Raw genomic sequence first — 13189 nt, 5'->3', positions numbered from 1 at the left:
CATTGGCAGAAAGAGTACTTTCAGAGCCTGAAAGACAAGAAACTGTGTCTAGAACACAGAAACCAAGATTCCATCAGACTTAAATATAATTTGCCATATGATGCTGAAAAATATCAATAATAATATCTCACATACATAGGACAATTCCTGACTGCAAAACTATTTGTAAACCCATAAGTTCTTAACTGGGGAGTGGAGAGGGGAATGGGGGTCATTCATCAACTATTTTCTTAATAATTTTAGAATTGATTGTGCAGCATGGAAGACAATGACACAGGACTGCCTAGCATGGTGTGCTCTCAGAAAGGGCACTGCACTCTATGAGCAAGGCAGAATTGAAGCAGCTCAAAGGTAATGCAAGATATGTAGGTTTATAATAAACAACCCAAGTGTTCACATGGACTATTTATGCCTGACCTATGGTAGAGCATCCCAAACCCATTCTGGTCTGAATCAGCCACAGTTGGATATTCTGTAATTTGTCTTTTACATAGTGATGTCATTTTGATCTTCTTCAATAATGAAGGATAAGAACTACAGCCAGTAGGTGGTGTTGTGGATAGAGTAATAAATCTAGACTTCCCAAGGTCTGAGTTCAAGTCCAACCCCAAATACTTACCTTGGGCATTTAACTTTTTTTCCCCTCAACTGCAAAATGCAAATAATAATAATAGTGCCCACTTCTCAAAATTGTTTTGAGAATAAAGTGAGATTCTTTTAAAGTGAGCTATAGAAATGTTTGCTATGGTTTCCTTTGTAAATCTGGGTACTTTATACATTTAAAAGCTTTGTTCTAAGAAGGCATCCATAATCAATGTATACCATGGAAACAATATAAGGACTGGCAAATTGCCTTCTATGGAGGGGTGTGGGGGGGAAGTAAGATTAGGGGAAAAATTGTAAAGCTCAAAATAAATAAAATCTTCAAAATAAGAAGGGATCCATAGGTTTCACCAGACTGCCAAAGAAGTTCATGATGCAAAAAAGCTTAAGATTTGCCTTTTCAAACAAAGATCAGTCTTACTGAAAGTGTGAATTGAACATCAAGGAGATACTCCTTAAGAATTTAAGAACCTAATTTGATTTTTACAAACGTTTTACAAGCTAGTTATGTCTGACTCTGTGATCATTTGGACTATACCATACATGGGCTTTTCTTGGAAAAGATATTGGAATGTTTTGTTGTTTCTTCTCCAGTGGATTAAAACAAATAGAAGTTAAGTGATTTATCCAGTTTGTATAGCTAATAAATATATGAGGATGGATTTGAACTTGTCTTCCTGATTTCAGACTCAGCATTCTATCTAATGAGCCATTTAGATATAGAAAAGGAGGCTTTGCAAAAATTAAACTATTTGCCCAAGGTCAAAACAAAAGCAGAAAGTGTAGAGCCAGGATTCCAGGTCAGAATTTTTGCCTCTAAATCTAGGACTCTATAAACCATTTAGATTGTCCATATTTGTGTTACAATTACTGTTAAAAATGGAAATAATGTGTTTTGGGGAAATTCTTTAATTTATGGTGATTGTAAAATACTTCTAGGCTGTTTTCAGATTTGTAAATAATGCCAATTTAAGTGTTCTGACACAATTCCTGTCTGTCTGACCTTTAGCAAAAGGTATTTATGCTTTTATCCCCTCCCCCCTTAATTCCCTGCAACTTGGAAAAGATTTGGGGCTCACAGCTGAGTACTGATCTTGGAATTGGATCAGACTTTGGATTTATTCACTGCACACCTATAAACTCCTCCCATGTCTGGCTTTATAAGGTAGGGGGTGGGGCCGGGGAGAGAGAAAACGTCAATTATCTGGTTAGCTATTAATCAAATGATTAAATTCCCCCAAATCTACCTCACCATATCAATGAATCTTATACTTGTCAGCCTCTCTGACTCCCTCCATAACAAACTAACCTGGGGGTGGGGGATTCCTGAAATATGACTAAACAGGAGTTCAAAGCCCTAGGAGGTTTGATCCTTAAAGGCTGAAGTCGATGCCAGGGAGACCAATTATATTTTTCATTACACCTTCCTTCTTGGAATAAAAAAGAGCAGTAGATGGACCAACCGTGGGTCTGTTCTAAAGTAACCATTCTTGTGAATTGCTCCTAGGAATTGGTGAGTGTTCCATATTCACTACTCTGCTACTCTGTTGATATATCTGAATATGCACTGAATATATCTGAATAGGCATCACAGAATGTTAGAGTCAAGTTTTTCTCAATTCTTAAATCTGGGCACTGGGGTTATTTCTTAGTTCCCATCCTGCCAGGTGACTCTCCTCCAAGCTCACTCTGAAGCAAGGACCAGAAAATTACAAAGACAGTGGACTCCACTCCAGGGGAGGAACGAGACAGAAGTTGCTCAGATCCTGATAGACTTCGGGGTCAACTCGTGGAACTAAGGCTATTCATTTGTGTACAATCCCTCCCTACCTCGTTCTTTGCCCTACCCAAGCCACAGCCGCTCTTAGAATCCCCAACTTCCTCTGGAGTTTGACATCCATTCCCAGCCCCCACCTAGACGATTCAGATTTCGAGAAGGGGAGCCGACCTCGCTCCCCGACCCTCCCCTCTTCCCCCTGCCCTCCCCTCCACCTTTCCCAGTTCAATCCAGGCCCTCCTATATCTTATACTGAGGGGCCAGAGAGGATTCAGCCGTCCATCTGGGTTCGTTAAATCCTATTTATCTCCTTACCTCGGCAGCCCTCCCCCGAGCGCCCCTGCTCCCCCCCCCCCATCTGCCTCTCTACTCACCTGGATCTGGGAGCGGACACCCCCAGACCCAGAAACAGTTCCAGGCAGCGGGGAGTCGCGGGAGGAGGCAGATGCCGGGGGCGGGGGGGGGGGGCTGTACAAAGACGTAGAGAAAGGGTCAACCGGCGGAGGTTCGGGCGTCAGGATGGGCTTAGTGAGATGGCAGGAGCTGCCAGGAAGGACTCAGACATCCTCCTCTCCAAGGCCAAACACTGAGTCTTATCTTTCGGGCTGGAGGCTACGGCATAAAAAAGGGAAGCGGCTAGTTTGTTGGAAGGGGGAGCTGGGTATTAGGGTGTGCGGTGGTGGGGGGAGGCGTGTTTGCCCTCCCGGGGTGGGTGAGGGCGAAATCTGCCCATCTGAATTAGACTTGAGTGTAATCTCATCAGAGGGACAGTCTGAGCCTGGCTCTTCCCAGGCCATCCTCTCAGGCTGCCTTCTTTCCTCCCTCTCCCCCTCCCCGCTTCCCACCCATCCCTCCCCCCGCCCCCCTACTGCAAAAGCCAGGCGGGCTGCTTGCCGGGTGCGGGCTCCAGTCCCGCCGACTGAGTTACGGTGCCCTCCTCACAGAGCCTCCTGCTGACCGCGGGTGTTGCCCGTCCAGGCATCTCGGGGACCCCCAGCCCAGGATCTGTCTCACCCAAACCCCGGAGCGCCTTTTTCTCTTCTTCGCCCCGGACTTCCCGAAAGTTTGCGGGCAATTCAGGACGGATGGATTTAGCCAGTAGATCCCGCCGAGGCGGCTCCCACCTCCTCTTCCTGCTCCTCCTGGCTTTTGGCTTTGGACCCGACGCCGCTTCCCCTAGGGCTGCACTCCGAAAGGAAGGTAAAGAGCGCCGGGCTGCCTGCCCTACGCAGCCCCCGGCCCCTGCCCCTGCCCCTGCCCCCTAGCTGCCCCGGCCCAGGGGGTGCTGCTGGTGGGAAGAGTGGACGCACAAATTCCAACAGCGCCTGGGGAAGAGATGGGGCTCTGGTGTCCGGGAACTGAGAAAAGAGCGTCCCTGCCCGGCCCAAATGCTGCCAAGGCTGTGTATTTGTGTAAAAAAAAAATAACCCATTCCGCATGGAGAGGTGGGCGGGGGTGGGGGGCGAGCGGAGCTCTGTTCGGACGATAAAGAGCTAAGAGTTGGGCCATTCTCCATGTGATCTCAATTACTTGGTGCAGGCAGTCAGGGAACGTGCGAAGGGGTGCGGAAGAAGCAGCTTCATCTCTTCTTCAAACATCTCGTTTCATCCACATTGTCTGAAGCCCAGCCATTTCCTGGGAAGTATGCGTGGCTCCCTTTCAGGAGAGTTTCTGATCCTCTTTCCTTCTGGGACAGAGTTGTTTAGACGGGCAGCCTTTGCTTGGTGGAGGGGATATTACTATGAGTGAAGAAGACGCCTGCTTGGGTTCCTTTCACCGGGTCTGAGCCCTGCTTAGCAACTCTTTAAAGGCATATATGTTAAATGAAGTGTTTCGATAATAACGGAAGCCTGAGTGATACAGTTTCCAGTCATACATACTTAAGCACTTGTGGAAAAGGGTTTTGTTTAACTTTTAATTTTTCTGTAAGCTTCGATTATTTGGGGGGGGGGGTAGTGAGAATAGGAAAATTCCAAACAGTGCTTCCTTATTAAGGGTTTCTGTTCTTTTTTGCTGCGACTATATTTAGAACACTTAAAATCTGTTTTTTCTTAGTTTACTTTGCTAAGGGAAGTTGTCTTATGGGATTAATTATCTCTTTTGAACAATGGAAAACAATATGACTTATTTTAATAGTCTCCAAAACCTCATAGTGCAGTTTGTCTTCTTCTGCAAAAAAGAGTCAAATTGTGGAAAAATGTATCAGAGGGCAAAGAAAATCTTAACGCTTCTCATACGGCTCCTTGAATATTTTAGATATTCCTGATTTCTCTGTTTGGAAATCTGATTTGTTGCCTCTCTACCCAGAAAAACAAACTCACTCTATTATCATCTGTATTTTCCATGCCTTGAAATTTAGGGTCATTATCTTAATATGTTTCTTTTTTTCTTCTTCCAGAGGATTCTGTTAATTCTTCCAAAGAAGAGCAGCAGCTCTTAAAAATGTATTAAATTGGTTGTCCTTTCAATGTGTACACACACAAATCGCATGACTGACATTTTGCAGGTTGCATTCAAGTGAACCATCCTTTCAAACATTGTAGACTTAAGTTTGTGATTCTCCATGAATGGTATGGCATCCATTTTATTAGTAACTTTCACCTCTTTCAAGAAAAATTCTTGAAGTTAGTCTTGTAATCAAGACAGTGAAAAAAAATGTCTCCTCAGACAGTTTTATTGGGCCTCCTTTCTAATTCTTTGCTATTAGCTCAAGGTTTGTAGTTGTACAGTTAATCATGTTCTTGATATCCTGACTACCCTGTCTGTTGGGCACTGGGTTCTGTTTAAAAAAAGTATTTATGACATAGTAGTGGCTTAAGGGTAGGTACAATTTTATAGACATCTGCTGAACTCACCCAAGTCTGTATCATAAAATCCTGACATCAGCAGACCTAGATTTTAAGCCCAGCTCTGATATCAACTGTAAGACCTTGGTCAAGTCATTTAACTTTTATGAGCCTCAGTCTCCTCCTGCACAAAGCATTGCTTACCATACAGGATTATTGTGAGAAAGTCTCTTTTGTGACTCTTCAAGGGATCTACTTCCAATTTCAGACAGAAGAGAGGCAGTGTGGAACAATGGCTAAGTACTGGACTTGAAATAAAGAAGGTCTAGGATCTATGATCCATTTCTGCCTGTGTCAGTTATTAGTTGTGGAAAGCCTGATCAAATTACTTGAACTTTTTATGATTGAAGCACTTTCCCAGGACTTATCTACCCTCACTTAGAAAAGTTGCAATCTACTTTGTTATTATACAGGAAACATCACAGTGATGAAATTCCATGTGCATACTGGTATATGTGGGTATATATGAGACATAAGATTGAAGAGGGTTCCGATTTGTGATTTCATTTGAAGGAAACACCCAGTATCTCTATCTCCATCCTCTTAAGCAAATAGATAACTCATCTATAAGGTGAAGTATCTTAGCTATGATCATAGTTGGTAAAGTTCAGAGCCTAGATTTGTAGACTGGTCTTCCTGCCCCCCCAGGACAAACTATTTATCCCATGCTGCCTCTCAAAAGAGTTATTAAAGTAAACTTATGAAGAAAAAATTTTTAAAGAACTGAAGAATGACCAGAGGAAAAAATCTTTTGACTTTTAAAGTTTGATCATCTTTCTTTAAAAGATCTGAGCATTCATTGATATAGGTCTTTTTTCTACTTAGTCTTAATATATATGTGAGTTGTTATACTCTCTACCTCCCAAATTCATCATCCAGTGTTCAAACTTTGGTAAGGGGCATTGGTATGTTAACTTAAGTGTATTTTCAAGGGGGAAGGTGAATTCAAACTCCTTTTCATCTTTTTTTTAAGTTTTTTTTTTTTTTGCAAGGCAATGGGGTTAAGTGGCTTGCCCAAGGCCACACAGCTAGGTAATTATTAAGTGTCTGAGGTCAGATTTGAACTCAGGTACTCCTGACTCCAGGGCTGGTGCTCTATCTACTGCACCACCTAGTTACCCCCTCCTTTTCATCTTTGAACAGTTTTTTAAGTTATTTGTTTAACTTACCCCTAGCACTTTCAAGTGTCACGGCTAGTCAGACTTAAATGACCTCTACTTTATAAACTTGCATGAGAATTTTCTTCTTAGGTTCATTTACATCCCTTGGAGAAACTAATTTTTGATCTGGAAAATCGGTCCAGATTAAAAAATGAACATATCCAACTTGACTGTGATGTGAAAAGCAACCAGCTAATACATAAGCTTCCCCAGAGGCCAGTAAGCTCTGTTAGTATCCAGGTGAGAGCTTCCCTGTACTTCGTATTTTCACAATAGAATTTAAATTGTGGGTAGGACACTGAAATAGTCTGGCCACGCTGAGGGGGTTCTTTGTAAAAGGATAAAACTCTTGATTATTTTCAGGCTTGTCATTGCTAATTTTGACCGTTTTCCAAAGTCATCCTGAAGGTCAGAAAGGGTGAAGCAAAGGTTTATAATGATGAGTCTCCTCCTCTAGAAATGGCAACAGCAGGTAGAGTGATCATTCATCTGACTCCTCTGACTGACCTGAATTTACAGAACATTTGAAACTGGTCATCTTAGAACCTTAGGCAGGAGTAATTGTGACCCTAGACTAAATTTCTGTACAAAACTCTCTTATTTCAAAGGTAGAACCTATTAAGTTGCACCTAAGAATTAGGGCAAGTTTTGTAGGGTCCTGCCCTCATGTCTTTGAACTCCTAGAAGCTATGGAGCTGATTGACCTAGATGATCTACCCTAGTCTCTTGGAAGTAGAAAGCTCCCACTACTTCCCTCAGCCATAGTAATATGAAGCCTTTATTAGTTAGATATCCTGATTCCACATCCTCTTTGGGAAATAACATAGATATTATAGAATAGAGAAAATTTCAATGATATTTTGGGGGAAGTAGGCTTGGAAGGAATGGGGAAATGGGACAGACAGGACTAAGGAAAGAATTTTGAGTGGGGAGGCAGTCAGATCTAGGGAAGAAATTTGCTGTGCTTTTGACATCCAGTGTTAAGACAGTGGGAAAAATTACAAGCAGATACTAATATTCAAGACTGTGGAACCCACTGTAAATGGAAATCAGGACATGTAAGTTATCTATTGGATGAATGCAATAAAAGATGAATAAGTGAAGAATGGATTTGGTTTGTGGAGTCTTAGGCTATCATAGTTATTATCTTTGTTACCATGGACAAGTCAAAGCCTTTCTTCATTTATAAAATAAAAAAATCATGACAAAAATGTTTGCATTGTTTACTTCTTAGAAGTGGATTGAGGAAAGCAACTTTATACTTTAAAGCATCATATAAAGATGAATAATGCTGCTGCTGCTGAGATACTAGCACCCACACACTCAGTTTGTACATTGCGGTCTGTGCCATGCTAGGGAAGTTAGTAACTCTTAACCTTGTTTGAAAAACATTTTTACCAAAGCTTCATGAGGGACCCAGGTGTTGAGGCATAACTTTCTGATTTAAAATTATTTGTCTTTTGAGAGAAGTAGGCATCATTTTGTATCAATTCCCATTTCAGGTGCACAAATGCTGTTGGGTTTATGTTTCCAAAATGTGATTTCACAACATAATAATTCTCAAGTATTTTTATGTTTTCTTCAAAGCAGAGATCATATAGCATTTTTTGCAGTTGGGAAGGACCTCAGAGACCATTCAGTGCAACCTATACTTGAACAAGATTTCCCTCTACAATCTACATGACAAGCAGGTTTTACTTAAAGCTCTCCCTAGTGAAGGAAAACCTTGTGAGGGACTGGAATAAGGAGGGGAATAAGCCTTTATTAGCCTACTATGTGCCAGGGATTTTGTTAAGCATTTACAAATATCTCATTTGATAACTCATTATCTCCTTGAAAACCTATTCTACTTTTAGATAGCTCTAATTATTTGTAAGTCTTTCCTTGTGTCAAATCAAAAGATTTTTGTTTTTGTTTTGCAACTTCTGCTACACAACTCCTAGTTCTGACCTCCAGGGTCAAGCAGAGAAAATCAAATATTTCTTTGACATGAGACTATTCCTTCAAATAATTGTAGGCAGTTGTCATGTTTCTTCTTGCCCAGGCTACTCCCCTCTCCCCCCACCCCCACCCCGGTTCTTTCTATCAGTGAGTATGCAGTCTACTTTCAAGGCTTTTGCTATCCTCAGGACACTGTCCAGTTTATCAGTGGCTTTCCTAAAATGGCAGCCCAGAACTGAAACTGGTATTCCACATGTGCTCTGATTGGGGTTATTGTACCTTTCTAATTTTCCTGGATCCTTTATCTCTCTTCTTTAAGCCTAAGATTGCACTGACTTTCTTGACTTTATCTTATATCTTTTCCCTCATCATACTCTTAGTACCTTTCTTCTCCATCCATTCACATGCACACACACAAAGGATCCCTCACAACACAGCCCTTTCCTATAGAACAAATATTATACTTCTTCCTCTTCCCCTGCCCCTCTGATCATAATTGGAAATTTCTCTAAACATACATTCTAAATTGAATTTTATTTTGAGGTGTCCTGTCACTTATCCTAGGCATTTTGATTTGGGAAGGGTGGGAAGAAACAGAAACAAAAGATGCTCCATCACCTTGATATAGTCTTTTATTGATTGATTTGTATGTGCCTTTAGGCATGAGGTATTCCCTAAACCTTCCCTTTCTTCCTTCTTCCTCTTCCCCCCATCTGTTGCTGGTCCAGTGGCCAGCAGTCCATAATGGTAAACAATTTTATGGTCTTTTTCCATGAACTTCCTCTTGTCCCCCTTTTTTTATCTCCTATCCCCCTGATGCCTTCTGTCATTCTCTTCACCTTCACCTTCACCCCTGTCTCACATGATGAAATGGCCATCATTCTCATTTTAAGTTATCATTCCATACCATTTCCTCCAGCAGATTGTCCCTTCTCTTATCCCCACTCTTTCACCTATTTTCAATCTCTCCTAGTCTACTGGCTTATTCCTTTCTACCTAAAAACATGCTATCTTGAAAACAACCCTTATTTCTTCCTTCTATCCCAATTTTCTTTCTATGTCTCCAATGCTTTGTAGCTAAACTCCTCAAAAAAGTCCTTTTAATAAATAAGTAACTCCTTTCTCTCACTCTTAATCTTTTGTAGTCTGGGCTTCCAAATATCATTCCACCGAAGTGCTTACTTCAAAGTTGCCAATTATTTCTTAGTTGCCAAATTCAGTGATCTTTTCTCTATCCTCATTCTCCTGGACCTCTCTGCAACTTTTGATATTAGCACCCTCTGCTCCTTGATACTCTCTTCTCTGTAGGTTTTCAGGACACCACTAGCCAGGTTTTCTTCCTACTTATCTGACCCATCCTTGTCTATCTTTTTTGCTGGACCCTCTTCCAGATCACACACTCTAATGGTAGATAGGTGTCTCTCAGGATTCTGTCCTGGGTCCTCTTCTCTTCTTCCTCTGTATTACTTCACTTAGTGATTTCATTATTCTGATGATTCTCAAATCTAGCTATAGTCCTCTGCGAACCTCCAGGCTTGCACCTCTAATTGTCTTTCAGATGCCTTGAACTAGATAGCCAGTCGACCTCAAACTCAGTGTATCCCAACCAAGCTCATTATTTTCCCCCTTAACTCTCCCTCCTTCCTCACCATTGCCACCACTCTAGTGTAGGTTCTCATAACTTCATGCCTAGATTATATTGTAATAGTCTGTTGGTGGGTATTACTCCCTCAAGTCCCTCTATATTCCAATCCATCCTCCATTCAGCCAATAAAGTGATTCCCCTACAGCACAAGTTTACTCTTGTCACCTCCTTAATCAATAAACTTTAATGGCTCTTTATTGCCTCCAGGAGCAAACAAAAAATGTTCCCTTTACTGTTCAAAGTCTTTAATAACCTAGCCCCATCCTGCCTTTCAAGTCTTCTTATACCTTACTCCCTACTACATATTCTCTAATTCAGTGATATAAACCTCCTGACTTTCACAAATAAGACATTTCATCTCCCAGCATTTTCTCCGACTGTTCCCCATGTGTGAAATGCTCTCCTTCCTTCATTCTGTCTACTGACTCCTTGGCTTCCTTCAAATTCCAAATAAAATCCCTTTTCATATTTTCCCAACCATTCTTAATTCTAGTGCTCTCGCTCTCTCTCTCTCTCTCTCTCTCTCTCTCTCTCTCTCTCTCTCTCTCTCCCTGTGTTAATTATTTCCTTTTTATCCTGTATATAGCTTGCTTTGTATATATTTGTTTTCATGATGACCCCCATTAGAATGTAAACTCTTTGAGGACAGGTGCAGCCTTTTGCCTCATTTTGTATCCCCTTCTCTCCCCACCATACCTGACAATGATAGGCATTTAATAATGGTTAGTTTATTGATTGAACAATCTGAAATATTTTCAGGAAAGTAAAATCTGGAAAATATCAAGGGATCCTTGGAGAAAATAAATGATCAAAGGGCAACATGAAGTGTGACAAATATTGGTGAAAGAAGGGAAGTGAAGAGAGTCAGACAGAGACTCTTTCCACATCCCTTCTCAGTTCCCTGAAGATGGTAGAAGGAAGCACTGGTATGTTTTTTTTTTGGAAGGGAGACAAAAAGAGGAGTTTAGGCATTCCCCTTTCTTGGTAGTCTAGAATGATAAGGACAATCCATCCCTGGCTTCCTTCTTAGGGGTGTTCTTGGCTTTTCTTCCACACTATCTCCAAAAGGCTGACTCAGGTGATCTTTTTTGCCTAGGAACGAAAGTAACCTGATGACTTCTACTACTATGTGGTAGACTTTCCCCTTTTCTGTCAGCATTACACCTAAAACTCTCAGATTCCACCAGGGAATCCACTCCAGTTTATTATCTTTCAAGTAATTTCATCTCAACAACTGTTTTTTTTTTCTGTATGTACAGATCACTCTTTGACATGGTATTCCAGTATATTTATCATATTCCACAGAAGAGAAAAATAGAATCGCAGGTCTATTAGGTCACAAAAAAAGATACATATCTGCATATAATAAGGAAAAGACATACTTTTCTAGGATAGTAATGCAATGGGACAGCAATTCAACTTGTCAGGGCACTGAAGGGGGTGTCCTAAGTTAGTCATGGAGGTTCATGCAGAAAGGGATACGCATTTGTGAAGTATGCAATATATTTATGTTTCACCAGATGATACATGTGTTTACAAGGGACAGCTTTGTTGTGGAAGGGGTTGATTAAAAGACAGTTGAGATTAGATGGAAAAAAGAGTATCAGTGAAATGTTTTAAAGAAATGAATAGAAGAAAACCAAGTTCCCAAAAATATATAAATAAATAAGTTATGTTTCTGTTTTGTTAAATGTCACAAATGTGTACTTATTTAAAAAAAAACTTGGGGCAACTAGATGGTGTAGTAGATAGAGCACTAGCCCTGGAGTCAGGAGTACCTGAATTCAAATCCAACCTCAGACACTTAATAATTGCCTAGCTATGTGACCTTGGGAAAGTCACTTAACCTCATTGCCTTAGATTAAAAAAAATTTTTTAAAGTTTTCCCAAATAATGGGCATTCAAATTAGCATTTATTAATGATGAAGAGACTAAAGAAGAATACCTCTGACTGGCAACAGAGGTTTTCTTACTTCAGTATTAACCTCAAAAAAAAAATACTGGTTGACTTGAATATGTATTTATGAAGTTCTTACATTGTTCAAAGCATGGTGTTAAGTACTGAGGACACAAGAACAAAAAGTGAACTGATCTCTGACCTACTTGAGGAAGCAACATGTTCACATCTAAGTAAATATATATATATGTATATATATATATATATATATATATATATATACACACACACACACACACACATATATGCATATGTTGTATACATTAAATGTGTTTATATATTCCCATAAACATACATACATAATAGATGGAGCAATGGTATGCTATAGTAGGGAGACCTGAGTTCTAGTTTTACTTGAGAAGCATACTGGCTGGATGTGCCTAGGTAAGTCACTCAACATGTATCTTAGAAATTAGCAAATTCTTCAAATCATATTTATTATTTTGTTGTTTGTCTATCTAGACTTAAGAAAATGTTGGGGGGCGGCTAGGTGGCCTAGTGGATAAAGCACCAGGCCTTGGAGTCAGGAGTACCTGGGTTCAAATGTGATCTCAGACACTTAATAATTACCTAGCTGTGTGGCCTTGGGCAAGCCACTTAACCCCACTTGCCTCGCAAAAATAAATAAATAAATAAAAATAAAAAAAAAAAGAAAATGTTGGGGAAAATGTTAATAATTCAGATTAAACTTAAATATGAACCATTTGTCCATTTCTCTTCCCCCCCACTGGTTAAATATTTCCCAGCATGCCCCTTTTTAGCCACATTAAATTATAAATTGCAAACTTACAATAATCAGGAACTAATCTTTAAATGAAGTAAAGGAGTTTTATTTCATTCTATGCAAATGAACTAACACATTCACCTTAAAATATACAACATAATTTCAGGGCGAGGAAGTTTACACTAGCATCCAGGAGAAGAAAATCAGTCTTCTTGGGGTGAGGAAGGAGTTCACTGTAAGCAAGGGTGACGGTTCTGGGAGGGAGATATGAAATGGATTCTGATCATATTCCTTAGACATTTTCCTCTCAGGCTGAATGCTTTTCCTAGGCAGGTGATTCTAAAGTGAGGGGAAATCATTCTTACCTTACGCATTTGGAATAAACAAATTCTGTTGCTTTCTGTCAGTTGCTATTTGCTTAGCATTGTGATTGTCTTTTAACATCTATGTCCTTTCTCCCCATCTGGATTATAAACCTCTTGGAAATCAAGGATGGTGTCTTTTGCAGACTTTTTGTCTCCCGAGTGTTAGCCCAG

General features: G+C 40.5%; 1 protein-coding gene across 1 annotated transcript in view; it reads left to right on the top strand.

The window, feature by feature from the left end:
• Window positions 1-2650: 2650 nt before the first annotated feature.
• EGFLAM (EGF like, fibronectin type III and laminin G domains) overlaps window positions 2651-13189 on the top strand; it is a 236602-nt gene continuing 226063 nt past the window's right edge. Inside the window, exons 1-2 of the mRNA XM_074207355.1 lie at window positions 2651-2667; window positions 3325-3580. Coding sequence (XP_074063456.1) covers window positions 3466-3580 — 115 coding nt within the window. The 5' untranslated portion in view covers window positions 2651-2667; window positions 3325-3465. The remainder of the gene's footprint in view (window positions 2668-3324; window positions 3581-13189) is intronic.

The sequence above is a fragment of the Macrotis lagotis genome, chromosome X, assembly GCF_037893015.1.
Source record: "Macrotis lagotis isolate mMagLag1 chromosome X, bilby.v1.9.chrom.fasta, whole genome shotgun sequence".
Classification (NCBI taxonomy): Eukaryota; Metazoa; Chordata; class Mammalia; order Peramelemorphia; family Peramelidae; genus Macrotis; species Macrotis lagotis.
Note: the sequence above shows the minus strand (reverse complement) of the source record. Positions and strands in the feature narration are given on the sequence as shown.